Source organism: Anser anser, assembly GCF_964211835.1.
Source record: "Anser anser genome assembly, contig: HAP1_SCAFFOLD_125, whole genome shotgun sequence".
In the NCBI taxonomy this organism is placed as follows: domain Eukaryota; kingdom Metazoa; phylum Chordata; class Aves; order Anseriformes; family Anatidae; genus Anser; species Anser anser.
In genome coordinates, this window is record NW_028153497.1 from 168,397 (window position 1) to 183,618 (window position 15,222).

Sequence of the window (15,222 nt, forward strand, 5' to 3'; positions counted from 1 at the left end):
GAAGATCTTGAAGGACCTTCTGCTCAGAGCAAGCAAAACATAAGGAAGTTTACCAAACAGAAAAAACTATCACGAAGAACAAAAAACTTTAATTATTCATTACTGTCAAACATACAGTGACCAGAGCATGCAAATAAGAGAGGTGACTAGTTTGCCTCTGGTTGCCCTTGGAATTCCCATCTAGAATACCAGCTGGCTGAGAATCAGGTTGCTCGATGCCCCCAGCTAAACATGGAAGTCTATCCCTCAAGCAGCTCCCAGCCACCATCACCTGCCATTCTGAAGCCAATCAAATTTCACTTCTTTGGCAAAATAGTTGGATTCACCAAAGCATAGCCAGCTACCCGGTATTACTGGAAGAGTTTTTTTTTGAAAGAAAAATCATCACACAGGATGAAGGTGAACAGGGTAAGGAAGCAGGGAATATTAACTCACCACCGTGTCTCTTAGTTTTTTCCTTCATTTTCTGCAATTTGATTTCTTCAAGTGTTTTTATTCCAAAATTCAGACCGTCCTCTGAAAACAGAAAACAGTTAATGAGACTAAGGCTTAGAGGCACTCACTGAGGACCACAGATCCTCAGGCTTCTTAGTGCTCAGGAACTTTCAGAAGTATTTAGAATAAAGCCTGTCAACACTCCTCACAAGTGAAACAACCATAGAATCAATGGCATTTTGCCCCTCCTTTCACCCTTCAGGGTAAAAACTGTAGTTTTAATTTTAATCCATTTACGTGATATTAGATCCCTCTATCGTTAGATATGGCTTTCAACAGTGGTTGCCAGGCTGCACGTGCAGCCATTTAAACTCCATGCTGTGACCCTGTTTTGTTCTCCAAAAGGAAAGAAAAGGAGTTCAACTTTCTGACCCAATGGGCACATGATGGTATCAGGGAGAAATGAGATCATGGAAATAACCGAGTCCATTCAGCACCCCTACATTCTGTTGTGTTTTTACGCCACATTGCTTTTGAGTTAATTGTCAAGTTCTCCTTCCGATTTATCCTACTACAGGTGCTGGAATACCTTGTTTAGCAGTAGTAGCACTGGCTTTCCGAGTGGAAATCATCCGTAATCCATTTTGGCCTTCCTCAGCTGGTTGCTGGACGGGAGTTTTAGTTTCTTCTCCTTCCGCAGAAAGCTGGTCTGAAGGGGAAAAATCTATTCAGTTATGCATAGGCCAGATTGTTCGTGATTATGTAGCTCATGCAATGACACTTCAGTCCATGGTTCCTATAAAAAAGTTGTTTTTTTTTTTTTTTTTTAATACAGCTACACTGACACGATGAACTCGTAAGTAGACTACCCTAGGACAAAACATCTAGGACTCTAGATTCTCTCTGCAGCTTTAACTACTACACAACATATTACTCTTCAGACAAAAAAAAAGGAATTTCCTTCCTAGTTTCACATAGAGCTTTACACAACAGACCAGCTAAAGCCAAGAGTGGTTCTAAGCTTTCCTCCAACATTTCAGGTTCTGTCCACTGACTGCCAGACAAAGCCACCAGTGACCTGAGCGGACTGCCTGCCCTATCGCTAGTCAGACCTCAGGTCATCTGTGATTTATACATTCATTTACAGCACAAATTCCTTCCAAGAACCAAAGACTTACACAATCATTTACAGCACAAATTCCTTCCAAGAACCAAACCATGCTCACCATCATCATCTTCATCATCATCTGCAGCATTGATTACAACTGGAGGGTGTGTAGGGCTTGGGACATTTTCCGAGTTTTCCACTTTCATCACCCGCCTTAGCTATGGAGAGGGATTGGACTGGACAGAAAGTTTGTTTTGCTGCAGTGACATCTGAGCCACTTTCAAATCATCGTCCGCGGACTCAGGCGGACTTGGCAGTGTAGCTAGAGGAAGAGGAGGATCATCAGTAATATGGCAGTTTAAAACTTTGACCACAATGCACGAAGATGGTAGCTAAGGCAGATAACCTGCACAGGCAATGAATGCAGCATCTCCTTTTGCCCATCCCGCCACTGTTTACACCGTGAACAATGACTTGCCTTCAAACAACAACACATCTCCCTACCACCCAGCAGAAGACGAAACAACAGAAAGCAAACTGCAAGGCAAATATCACACAAAGCAGAGAGAAGCTGAGCATGAAAGCAGAAAACAAATACCAGCAGTACAGCAGCAGTACACTCGGTTTAGCTGACCACCTAGGACTGCAGACCTTTTCCTGCACTCACAAATGGACGGTTACCTGATGTCTCCTACACTATTGGCACCCACTAAGTAATATGCAAAATTAATTCTTCAATACTTAAAGAAAAAGGACCTAAACTCACTCTTGCTTGGTGGTAAGAAGACGCCATCGATGTAACGTCCCTTTGCGTGATGAAAAGCACAGTTGGCTTTCTGACAGCCTACTGGCTGCTTCTCCCAGTAGCAGGGAATCTCAGCGCGCTTTTTCTGAAGACAGAAAGAAAGACAAGCTCGTGATAACATGCACCTAAGGTTTGCAAAGAGATGCACAGTTCCAGGTCACGACAGCGATAGGGCTGTCACAATACAGTGCTGAAACATCATTCCAAAGGTCAGTTTATCACGGAAGTATAGTATTTCCGGGCATATTCACAAAGTTTGCAGAAGCTGTAACCACTATGCACGTTTAGCCTTGTCATCATTCAGTTTGAGAAGACAGGCACTCTCAGACATCAGTTTAGGGTGGGTTAAACTAATACACCTAGGATTATACTAGGATTATTCAGAGGGAAAAAGAACATCTTAAATTGCCTACGTTAACTCTATCCAGAACTACTTCTCGGAGACTTCGTTCTTCTGCACCTTTAACTTTCCCCACTGCTTCCTAGCCCAGGCAGCTAGAACAGCATTATCTGAAGGACTCCGGGACACAAGAGACCTGATAGATCATTATCAAGCCTGCTCTCAGGAGGCTAGTACAGCCTGTTTATTACCCCCCTGCTCCAGCAGGTTTTAGCAGTCTAGTTAGCGGTTATTCTGCATCTGTTGAGAAAATACTGTCGGCGTCTAATAAAAGAAAATCTTGCTAAGACATACCTAAGGCATTGATTTTATTTCCCTCTCCTTCCTCCCACCCCCTCCCCTGCTAACAGAAACCAGTGTAATTCCAAAGCAAAGGACTCTATCCTGCAAAAGCACAATCAGCACACCTACAGCACTGAAAAATGCTTTTGTTGATTTATTTTGAGAACACATCTTTAGGCACTCACATCGATTTCCATGTGTCTGAATCGGCAGACATTCCTGAAACAACGACCCTCCTGCCACAGCGTGCAGACTGTCTCGTTCCCCAGAGCAGCTTCACAGTGGCGGAAGGAACAGTTGTCTCCCTGTAACCAAAAGGAAACCAACAAGGAAAATATAGAACAGCCTCAAAAACGTCCATGCTACTGCTTCAGGTTGCTACAATTGAATTCAGAATCTATCTGGTTATCACGTTAACCAAAGACCAGTGTGCCTCCTCCTCCTACTCTACCCCTTCCTGAAAAAAATGAAAAAAAAAAAAAAAAACAACAAAAAAACAAAGCAAAGCAAAGCAAAAGAAACCCAGCCATACCTTGGTACAGGTAGAATAGAAATAGAAGTAGCAATCGTCTCCTTGTTTAGACATGCCGACAAGTTCTGATAACAAGCTCGGGTTCTCTCCACAGGGACTTCCTCTGCTCTTGGAGAGAGCTGTCTTCACCCTTGCTTGGGCTGAAAGTCTTCCACTGGCTTGTGATCAGTGAAATCTTCTTTTTAAAAGTAACCCTAAACAAAGTACCAACAAGTGAAAAATAATGAGTAACAAGCATTTTTCCAGCTTTCTTCTGTTCATCAAATTAGTCTCTCGAGGAGAGCAATGCCTTGAAATCAGCTGTTACGGGAACTAACACAATATTAAACTAAAGTTCTGTAAAGCTGCCAGGAGCTTTGTCAGCAAGTGTTCTCTTCCACGTCCTCAATAATATGCCTTGGAGCACATCCGGAAGCCTGAAAATGGAGTCACTTCTTCAAAAACCACCTGATCATACATGCAAGGCAATGATCAACTATGGCTACGAGTAACTTCTACAGAACGCAGTATGACGCATTAAATAGCACGTTCCAGTCACTGTGGGTCTTCGAGTTCACCTACCTGGACAACCTCAGCAAAGTTATCGATCTTCAAAGACTTCCAGTTAACTTCTCCTGGAGGCCGAACCAACACTGAATCCGTGAATTAATGATAAAGGGGTAGGAAGAATTTGCCTCCTCACTTTGCCAAGGGAGCCTCTCATCCACAATTCAAACATAGGATGTGCTTTTAAACAGCTTATAACTAATGGAGGAAGCAAGTCCATCTGAACACTCTCTCAGACTGGAGACAGCCAGGGTTAGTTAGCTCTTCAAAAAATAAAAACCAAAAAAAAAAAAAAACCACAAAACAAAACAAAAACAAAAAAACCCAGTGCATTTAGAGATGAACTCGTGATTCAAAGTGGCTGCAAAAATGAGGCTCCATCTTCCACAGCCAGAAAATTTGACTTTTTTTTTTTTTTTTAATTCAAAATTCAGTATGTTCCAATCTCTGGTCTTCAAGATTTCTTCACCTATTAAGAAAACACTAAAACCTTTCCCCGTCTTTATTACCTGTACAGCAAAAAACACACCAGTGCACAGAAATACACAAATGTGCATACGCATACACACATATGTGTTTAGACACACACACGAGGAGTGAGTGATAGAAAGTTAGCGAGAGCGACAGTGGAAATCAGAAGTTTTGCCTTTTTGACACAGAGAGCGCGTAAAAACTCTCTCATTTTGAGGGAACTAGAAAAAAAAGGAGGATCTACCAAATATTTTGATGAGTATGCCTTCGAGGCCAATGCTTTATACCATGAGTGATCTGGGGGCCAGCACACAAATATGCATACATATGTATCACACAGTATCACAGATTTCTAGGTTGGAAGAGACCTCAAGATCATCGAGTCCAACCTCCGACCTAACACTAAGTACTCCACTAAACCATATCGCTAAGCTCTACATCTAAACGTCTTTTAAAGACCTCCAGGGATGCTGACTCCACCACCTCCCTGGGCAGCCCGTTCCAATGCTTAATAACCCTTTCGGTAAAGAAGTACTTCCTAACATCCAACCTAAAACTCCCCTGTCGCAACTTTCGCCCATTCCCCCTCGTCCTGTCACCAGGCACGTAGGAGAACAGACCAACCCCCACCTCTTTACAGCCTCCTTTAAGGTAACTGTAGAGAGCGATAAGGTCGCCCCTGAGCCTCCTCTTCTCCAGGCTGAACAAGCCCAGCTCCCTCAGCCGCTCCTCGTAAGACTTGTTCTCCAGACCCCTCACCAGCTTGGTCGCCCTTCTCTGGACTCGCTCGAGCACGTCCATGTCCTTCCTGTAGCGAGGGGCCCAAAACTGAACACAGTACTCAAGGTGCGGCCTCACCAGAGCCGAGTACAGGGGCACAATCACTTCCCTAGACCTGCTGGCCACACTGCTTCTTATACAGGCCAGGATGCTGTTGGCCTTCTTGGCCACCTGGGCACACTGCTGGCTCATATTCAGCCGACTGTCAACCAACACTCCCAGGTCCCTCTCGGCCAGGCAGCTTTCCAGCCACTCATCTCCCAGCCTGTAGCTCTGCTTGGGGTTGTTGCGACCCAGGTGCAGGACCCGGCACTTGGCCTTGTTGAACTTCATACAGTTGACCTCAGCCCATCGCTCCAGCCTATCCAGATCAAATATGTACATGCATACAGGATAAACATATCTATACACACAAGCGTGCACAGTATATGTCGTATGGTATCCATATGGAGAACAACTCGTAGCCCTGATCAGACACGTAGAGTTGCAATCAATTAACAGCAGGAAGGCAGCAGATCAAGGATACAGCAAGCTTTGAGAGGCAGGGCAATGCTCACTTTGCCAGTGGCATGGCTGCATGATACCAAGAATTTTGAATTAGTTTGATTTTTTGGAAGCAATTTGTTTTCTTTCTGCGCTGTAGCAAATACCACAGGTTTGCCATCACGTGCTGTTCCCTAATCCATATATCCATCATCATCCATTGCTGCAAGATCATGAAAGGTTAGAAAAGATGACTTAGGTCCAATTTAACAGCCAATGATTTTTCAATGACCAGAGCTGCAACAGATTTTATTTAGCCACAAGCAGGTTTTTTTTTCTGATGTGAAGTCAGATATTTTGATTTTTTTTTTAAGACACTAAATGTCATAAAACCTGCAACCAGACCAGATAAAGTTCAAATTAGAGTGATTCTGAAGCCTTTCATTAAAATGCTACACATTTCTGTGCAAATTATTTCTGACTCTTCTGGACAAAAGCGGATGAAATAGTTCTTACAAATTAATAATAAAAGGTTGGAACCTTTTACTCACACAAACACTAGTGAATTTTCCAGGAAGTATTATTTTGGCAGGGAATTTTCCCAAATCTAAAGTAAAGAGGGGAAAAGTTGGGTTCCCGTATTAGTTGTTGGTTTTGACTGCTTGACAAAGGGAATAAAAACAGTAGTTAAGTGCAAGGTTTCCTTCTCTTCTTTAGTATTGAGAGGAATCGTCACTTCTGACCTTTAGCACCTTCAGAAACACACTTAGTGCCATGCAGATTCCTCTGCATCTACTTCTAAAAATTACTGGTGCTCCTTAGCATGGAAGTTGGACTTGAAATCTTTTCCAGACTGAGCTCTTTTGAATGCCCAAGGAGCTCATCATTTTGCTTGTTGCCTTCCATTTTCCTGAACAGACCCAGAACGCTGTTCAGGATATGAATGGATCTGGTCTAAGGAATGGGAAGAAAGCAAAAACCAAGGATACCTCACAGCCCTAAATGCCATAAAAAGCAGTCACATTTTAAAAAAGATCTCCAAGGCTTTTTTTTTTTTTTTTAAACTGACATCTGCCAATATGGCGATCCAAGTGCTGAACAGAAACCAACTGAACTAGCCCCTGAAAGCCTGAATAAAAATGAGTAACTCTGGTGCACTCAGCAGGTCTGTAATAGAAGTTGGCAAGATTTTTAGATTTCTTTTTTCTCCAGGGTGCTAGTAAAGTTTTTGCGTTACGAGATTTTGAACTCTTTTTGTACAAAAGAATTACAGATGCACTACAGTCACGGTAGCTGGGGGTCTGGAAATACATGCCAACAAGTGTCATAAACTTTGCCTTTGCTGAAGGAAGATAACTAGTCCAAAGAAAACCTGCCTAGTTTGTTTTACAGGCTTGTCTTTCTCAGTATGGAACAAACTGACCTCCCTGGTCTAACTTTCCAGTTGGCTATTCTGCCTTTGTCCTGGAGAGAAGAGCAAGAAGGGAACAAAATATTTTTGCACTCCAAAAAATGCATTAGGGAAGGATTATCACACCTACCTAAGGGTAATTTCTTGTTTGTTTATAAAGCACAAAGTCTTTCTCTTGGACAGTCTCTGTTGCTGGCCTGTTTTGTGCCTTCCATTTATAATAAAGGTATTAAAGATGCTTACCCCGTTTTGGTGGTTTTTTATTTTAAGAACAGTGTAAGCGGACAGTCGGATGACAAGCAAGAAAGAACAGCATAAATCCTTGTTGTGACCCTGCTTTTTAATCACCCAGCATCAGCCTTGCTGCAAAACAGTCTCCGCTGATTTACCTGCTTGTTAAAGCACCCCACAGGCTGCAAGTGTTGTGTGCTAGGTGTCAAATTATATTTAACGGTGCATAGGTAAACCATTCATCTTCCCATGGTCAAAGCACAGAACAGCCTCCTGCTAACACAGCTCATCCTTGCTGTAACTGCTTTTAAACCTATTTGTTGGTAAGAAAAGAGCTCAGTACACCACCTTCACAGGGCAAAAATTCACATGGAAGAGCAGAAAAACCCAGAAGTGCTTCCTGAACTTCACGTTACCAACAGCACCATCGGATTTAGATCCTTGCCTGGCATCCAGGATGCACGGCCTGCAAGCACTGCTGCAATGTGGAAGTGCCAAGGCAGGTTTTTGGCCTGCCCTAAAACACTTTTTTTTTTTTTCTTTTACAAACAATACAAAGAGTGTGCCAGGTATGCTGTAATGCCCGTGTGCCAGGTCAATAGAGGATATCCAAACAACAGAGGCGCTTCTCCTAATTTCTGGCGTGAAAACACTTTCACAGCATTCTTTTCACGAAGAAACCCCTCTCTATCTTCTCCAATGCTCCAGGACCTGCTGCAGCTGCAGCGGCTGCGCTGGTACCAGCCGCATCTTTGACAAATCTTTTCAACGGTTCTGCTTTACCTCGGCACAGTTGAGGTCACTCCTCTTCCTCTTCCAGCTGAGGAAGCAGCTTGCGGGCTCTGCCACACGGTCGGTGCAGAAGCGAAAGCTGGGAACACAGCAGTCAAACCCTCACTGCTAACGAAGCCACCAGGGCAGAGGGCTGACACAGACCCACCAGAGGCGAACCGTACCCGCTCTCCCTCCCGGCTGCGAGGCTCGCCACAGCAGCCCCGACCCGAAGCGCTCACAATGCTTTGCTTGGTGATGTCACCGATGAGTCAGAGTCCCCAGATGAGCATCTGCCTTGCCACTCTTTAATGTTGGTGTTGTTTTTTGGTTGGTTGTTTGCTTGCTTTTGAAACTTATGTAGGTTATGGTAAACCTTCAGGTAAACCACAGATCAATGGGGAAGAAGTCCCACACGAGGGATGGCGCATTCTTTAACGTGCTGCATTCGACAAAGAAGCTCTCTCCATTTTGCGCAGTGGCAACAGGCACGACTGCAACACACGCACGTGTAGGCAGCACCTGCAGGTCCCAAACCGTTAACCAATTTTTAGATAGCACCAACTGTTTATGTAGTTGCTTTCCCTTCATCCATAACCCCTTTTTTCCTTTCTTTATATCGGGTGGCTCTCCTCCATTGTTCTGTCATTTTACTCCCCAGTGTCTGAGCAGGCACTGGGAATCGTTTCCAGAGGAAGGGTACTGCTGAAGCTACAACATTTACTCTCAGGGAAAAGAGAGTATGTGAAAGAATACATACTTCCTTTCTTTTTCCTTTTTTTTTTTTTTAAATCTCTGAAATCAATGCTGCGGCCTGGCAGCAAATAACTATGGGAGTAAAGATGATTCCTCATCCTCACTGTAACGTTGTAGTTAATGTCATAAAGAAGCAATTTCCCCAGGCAGTGGCCATTTGAGATGGGAAGGGGCAGTAAGAGGAAGTTTTCCTTAGCCTAGCTCTTCCCCCAGAACACCTCGCCATCCAGCAACAAATTCAATTCACCTGCTCCGCCTGATCAGTCAAACGCGCGCCCGACTCCAGCACACGTCACAGCGGTGGTTCTGACGTGGTTTGAGAATCACCTATCCGCAGAATATCTCGGGTTTGTACACTCAAATAACGCAGTCTTTTCCAAATAAGGCCCAGAGCTCACACTCCGAGTGCAGCCTAACAGCACCAGAGGGCCGGTAGGCTAAACATTCCCATCCTGGCAACAGGACTGACCCGGGCAACAGTAAGCATCCCTTCTGCACTTTCGCCGTGAACATCAACATAAGGAAACAGAGACCTCCTCGATCCAAGTTTGAAGAAACAAACACAAAGGTCACCCAAGCGGGTTGTTTTCAGCAAACTAACGGAGAAATTAAGGTGACAACCGCGTGCATCCAGAGTTAGTCAGATCCCGAAGGCAGTTCCTTTGGGAAACGCAGGAGCAGCGCGCCAGATGACGGCTACCTTACAGCGCACCCCTCAGAGGCACTGCTACGAAAGGAAGGCAGAAGGTTGGAACTCAAAATAACTCGCAAGGCGCCCGTTAAGGGGGAAGCTTTAATTTCCTGAGCAGAACCTCCCCCCTGAAGGCAGCCCAGGGACTCTTTGCTTCCCTAGGGAGACGGCAGGGACGGGGCAGGGCGGTGGGACGGGGGGACACAGGGCCAGATGGACGGCCAGACGGCCGGATGGATGGACAGACGGCCAGACGGACGGCCAAACGGCCCAAAAGGCCTGAGCAAGGGCTGAGGAGCGGGAGGGAAGGGCAGGGCGAGGGGAAGGGCGGCCCTGGGCCTGACAGGGCACCTTGGGCCTAACCCCGGGCAGCAGCTCCCCATCTCACAGGGCCCGCGGGGGGCTGCCTGTAACAGGAGATGCGGGCAGGTAAATTTTACAAGCACTGCATCACAAATACCCTGCAACACCTGAACTATTCACTGGGACAGCCTCCTTCCTCACCTCCTGAAAGCTCCAGCTGGCAAACCAAGGACAAAATGAAAGGCAGATGTGGAGGACCTCGTAAGATACTGTTTTGTTCCCTACGTGCCCACTGCTGGTGACACGTAATGCCTCCTGTTCCCAAACGACATCGGCACGTTACATCTTTACTACATGCTGAAAGGAACTCAGCAACTTGAACACAACTTAGAATTACCCATCCCGGCAGCAGGCTGTCCAGCTGAAGCTGCTTTAGCCAATCAAGTGTGTCATGCCGCCCCTCAAAGGTTTCTTCCTGGGAACGTCTGCTGTGACACTCCTGACGTATTACTTCTCGGAATGGCAGAACTGCGCTGGGTAGGCCCCACAGCAAGACTCGTATTTCTGTCCTTCCCTTTCAGGAAAGGATCTCCCACCTTGAATTTATTAATTTTCATGATGATGATACACAAAAAACTGAATGCTGATTAACAGATTTCTAGCACAGCCTGTGCATCAAAATTCATTTCTCTCCATTTAGGTAATCTTAGTTTCTGAGTTACAGTTACAGTCAAAATTTTTCTTCTTCGATTTTTTTCTTTTTCTTTTTTTTTTTTTTTTTTTGTGATCAGAAAAACGAGGGGACTGGCTGTCCCAAGTCAGCCGGGGAACTTCTCTTTGGTCGATGCATCAAGCAACTCAGCTCTCTTGGGGAAACTTAAATAGAAAAGACAGATCTCCAAATGGATAAAAAAAATAAATCAAATGATAAAAACCCAACCGACACATCTGATACCCCAGCTTATTGAACAGCACAAGGGTTTAATCTACAGGCTCTGTCCAAAGCAGCAAGAAGTGACAGATTTAATCCAAACCAGTTGCCCGCTCTCACTCTCTGATCTGGAGACGTTATTGGACAAGCATGCATAGCAGTAACACTTGTAAACACTGGGTTACTGCACCACAGCCCCAAATCCCTCACGGGCCCACTAAGATACTTTTACTGACTGATCCACAATAAACACTCCCAAAAAGATTCTCAACAAGCTAAACCCTGTTTAGAAAGAATCTGAGGAACCTGTCACTGCAGCAACAAAGGGCTGCAATTGTATGCAAAATCTCCAACACCCTCCTTAGCACCCTGCTAGCTCAAGGACTGTGTGGGGCTTCCGTGCCCTGAACGAGTCCACCCTGGCCACATAACGCAGATGTAATGGTCAAGAAAGCACATAGCGTTATCGAAACTTATCAGATCCACAGCAAAAAGAAAAGCCCACGCTTCTATATTTCTCCTCCTTCTCCATTCACAGAAGGAAGAGACTGAAAACAGGCAGATTTGTGGTTTACATTTACAGTTAATGTGAAAAATGGCTATTTGTGAAATACATCACGTATTGTTTCAAGCTACAAACAACTCGCTCCCACAAAGGAAAGACTTTTGACCTCAGCATGCAACCCCAGTTACAAATAACTTCCTATCTACCAGCGGGCCGCGTTCCCCTGGCACTCAGTCACTCCGCAGCACGGCAGCCACCTTTGTTCTAAGGATGGCAAATTCTACTTAGAAACGCTCTGTAGAAGAGTGATGTTGTCCCCTTTTAACACGATCCGGCCTGCAGCACAGAGAAGGGAAAGAGGGGATTAGAGAGAGCCCAGAACCTGAGAATAATCTCGTGTTTTCAGAAAGTGTTTCGTGTGGTTGAGCAGGGTTTTGCCCATCATGCAGAGTGCAGGCCGCCTGGTATTACACGTTTCAAAGACCAGAACTGGTCTCAGGCAGGGACAGATTCTCCTTCATTCAGCAAAATCAGCAGCTCAAAAATCATCAGGGACAGAGATGTAGCCAGGAATTGCTCACTGAACTTCAACAGCAAGGCTCGTCACACGGTTGGTACGTCTCAGTGCTGCTACCTAGAAGGCTCACCCGGGCAGGTTTCAGACCGCGCGTCACTCGGGTTGCACAGACACACGACACACCCAGCTGTTTCCTTGATTTTGTCTTGGAGTGAATCTCCTCTGCGTCGTCCAGCGCCAAATTCACGTACTCGTCAAAGCCCTACAAATCGGCAACAGTGGCAATTAGTTCAGCAACAACACGAACCATCGTCAGCTGTGCTGACCCAGGCTGGACAACGAAGACTAATTGTTAGAGAAGCACGATTTCTTTTTTCCCTTGGGCTAGTTTTTCTTGACAAGAAAAAATAGGATTGTGAATGAGGGAAAACAAACTAACGATGTAACGTGGGGTCGTGCTGACACTCACGATGATGCAGCCTTCTATCCGCACGTTCACTTGCTCAGCCACACCTGGATCCTCGAGCTCTGCAGAACGAAGGAGGAGAGCAAATTGGAACACAAACACCGCGAGCAGTTTTGTTCTCTCTCGTGTGTTCAGAAATACCCGCTAACCATAGCCGCTAGAGCTCCCAAACACTCCAAGGAGCAACTCTCAGGGGCAGTTTCAATTAACAGTCTGACATTTTAGAGTCTTATATGACTGGGTGAATACTACACGTTTGCTGAAGGACACGTTTCCAGTCACAAGGGAACACTCCTGCACGCCCGGCTGCACGATCCCACTCCCGTTAACACGAGGGGGAAACGCCGGGCTGCGCAGCAGCTCCTTGTACCCACCAGCACGCCGCACAGCTCTCCATTCCCCACAAACCTGCCCCGAGCAACGGGTGGGAGCCGAAAACTCAGCGAGGGAGATCCCCGGACCCTCCCCGCTCCCCCCACCCCCCCCAAATCCCCATCCCCATCCCCTCCCCGTCCTCTCCCCGCGCTACTCACGCTCTGCAGGTAGCGGAAGATGAGGTTCTGGGGCACTGCGTGAAGGGCTCAGCACGGGGACAAGAGCTCCAGGCCCGGGACAAGGCCTCAAGACAAGGCCTCAAACCCTGCAACGAGGCCCCAGGGCCCCGGGACAAGGCCTCAAGGCCCGGGCCGAGACCCCTGAGGCCCGGGCCGCCCCCCACCCGCTCCCCCGTCGCTCCCCAGCCGCAGGAAGGCTACGATGGGCTGCACCATCACCGTCTGCACCTTCTGGTCCTGCCCGCGGTACGCCATGGCTGCCGCCGCCTCGCTGCTCCCGCCGCCCCTGCTGGGCCGCCTCCGGAAGCCCCTGAGGCCGGGCGGGAGCGCGCAAGGTACGCTGGGATGCTGGAGGAGCGTGGGGGGCTGCTCTAGCAGGCCAGGAGGACCGCGTCTCTATGGTCGCAGGCAGGAGTCCCTGCGCCAGCTTTATTGGTGAGCAGCGAGGCTGGGGGGGGGAGGGGGGCAAGACAGCCTTAAATAAAATACAAATATAAAAAGTGTTATAAATGGCTGTTATAAATCCAAATAGGATTACAATCAAAGTTTACAATTTATTAAACGAATAGAGGCAAGCAAGCAGCGCTGGGTGCGCCGGGAGTCTCTGCTCCCCCAGGACGCACACCTGTTACTTAAGGCGGCTGGTTTTGATGCTCCCAGGCTAATACATATTCATTACTACTTCGAGAAGAGGCAGGGTTATTAGAATTGGTTTCCGGAATCCGAAACCCCTCCCAGGGGCGCCTGCGTATCAGTCTCTGGTGGTCTCTCGGGGCTTGCTCGGGCTGAATGCTGGTTGTCTTCCTCCCAGGCTTTTGTCCTTCAATTGTCCTTCAGCTCCCCCTTCCTCCTCGTTTGGGAGCCTCTGCGCCGGATTTCAGAAACTCTAGCAACATCCCCTGCAGTAGTCAGCACTTTTCCCTAAAAACCCCTTTGTTCTCTTATCACCTAGACCCGGGCCTCGATGTTAACCCTTCAAATCCCTTAGTGACACGAATTGCTGGACCATTCCTTACAAAAGGAAGGATAAAATATGTAGAGGAGCAATGGCACACGCGAAAGCCCAGCGCCGCGGGCAGAGGCAGCGAAGGTTGACGGCAGAACAGTGCTCGGTTTGAACACGGAGAGGGAAAGCGAGGGGAAGGTGGCCGAAGCCGGCCGCAGTCTCTGAGCTCTCCTCCTCCTGATTGTTTTCTCTCAAAGCCATTTCTGTCTGTGTGCGGGCACCCGGAGCCGGCAGAAGTCCCCGTGAAGTCCTTCGGCAGGACGGAGGGCTGCGTGGGCTCCAGTGAGAGAGGGAGTTAGGAGAATCTTATCAAGTAGAGATAGAGCGCTGACAGCGTTAAACTAGGATGCTACTTAGCGTCTTTGCTAACTATGGTGCATTGTGCCAATTAACTAAAGCAAGAAGCCTTGGGCCCCTTACCAAGGTCAGTCAACTAATAAGAGAGTGAGCCTATCTTAAGAAACTGGGAGAAACTGGTCCTGCAGGTGGACAAGAGCCAAGGAGCAACTGAGTCTGTGCAAAGACAAGAGGTCAACTAGCGGTGACGAGGAAGAGTCATCAATCTTCATGCCCACGACCTCCCGTGCTGCCCAGCGCTGAATAAACATACCTACTTTACAATCTCACTGATTGTGGAGTCCCTTTTCCGCAAGTCACTAGCAGCGGTTTCTTCCGCAGAGGTTTTCCCAGAGCCGCTTCAAAGCTTCCCTCGCGGAGCTGGGGCGTCGCAGGGGGTCGTCAAAGCACGCACGCGCACAGACACACACACACGCACACACACACACACACAGGCGTTGTTGTCCAAACAGAAAGTATTTACAACAAATTCGACAAGCGGTTTTCCTCTGCCAGCAGCAAATGCCTGAGGGCCCCTACAGCTTCACAAATCATAGCACAAAGAGCCTAAAGTTCCTCTAAAATTTAGGGAAATGATTCAAAATAGATCTGCTAGGGGAAAACGATCACTGGCGGCAGGGTACACAATACACGCGAGTCTCAGCTCTCCTCCGCAGGGTCAGTGCCCACGCCCAAGTGCGACGCTGATGGCACCCGAACATTTGCTGTAGCAGGCAGCAGAGCCAGCAGCTCAGGGGAGCAATTTTAAAAACCAGGAGGCACTTAAACCAACCCTTAATTGACCCAGTTACTGCAGGAGAGTCCCGACTACTCGCCCTGGAGTCCTACTGTCACCAGCAAAAAGCACCAACCAAAGCTTGGGGGAACTTTGGTACAGCACA

The 15,222-nt window shown here is 47.1% G+C and overlaps 1 protein-coding gene across 1 annotated transcript; it reads right to left on the reverse strand.

The window, feature by feature from the left end:
• Window positions 1–1,024: 1,024 nt before the first annotated feature.
• Window positions 1,025–4,074, reverse strand: LOC310892068 (zinc finger CCCH domain-containing protein 11A-like). The gene is made up of 5 exons (XM_083854239.1): window positions 3,563–4,074; window positions 3,216–3,335; window positions 2,310–2,433; window positions 1,662–1,865; window positions 1,025–1,144 (listed from the first exon to the last, which is right to left on the reverse strand). The coding sequence occupies exons 1-4, from the start codon at window positions 3,614–3,616 to the stop codon at window positions 1,762–1,764; spliced, it is 402 nt and encodes a 133-aa protein (XP_083710365.1). The 5' UTR covers window positions 3,617–4,074; the 3' UTR covers window positions 1,025–1,144; window positions 1,662–1,761.
• Window positions 4,075–15,222: the final 11,148 nt, after the last annotated feature.

Excerpts from the sequence above, each read along its gene's own strand:
- LOC310892068 (XM_083854239.1), bottom strand. The coding sequence starts at position 3,616 with ATGTCTAAACAAGGAGACGATTGCTACTTCTATTTCTATTCTACCTGT. Across the intron at positions 3,336-3,562 it reads TCTATTCTACCTGTACCAAG|GGAGACAACTGTTCCTTCCG; the intron begins GTATGGCTGGGT and ends TTTTGGTTACAG. Across the intron at positions 2,434-3,215 it reads TCAGACACATGGAAATCGAT|AAAAAGCGCGCTGAGATTCC; the intron begins GTGAGTGCCTAA and ends TTCTGTCTTCAG.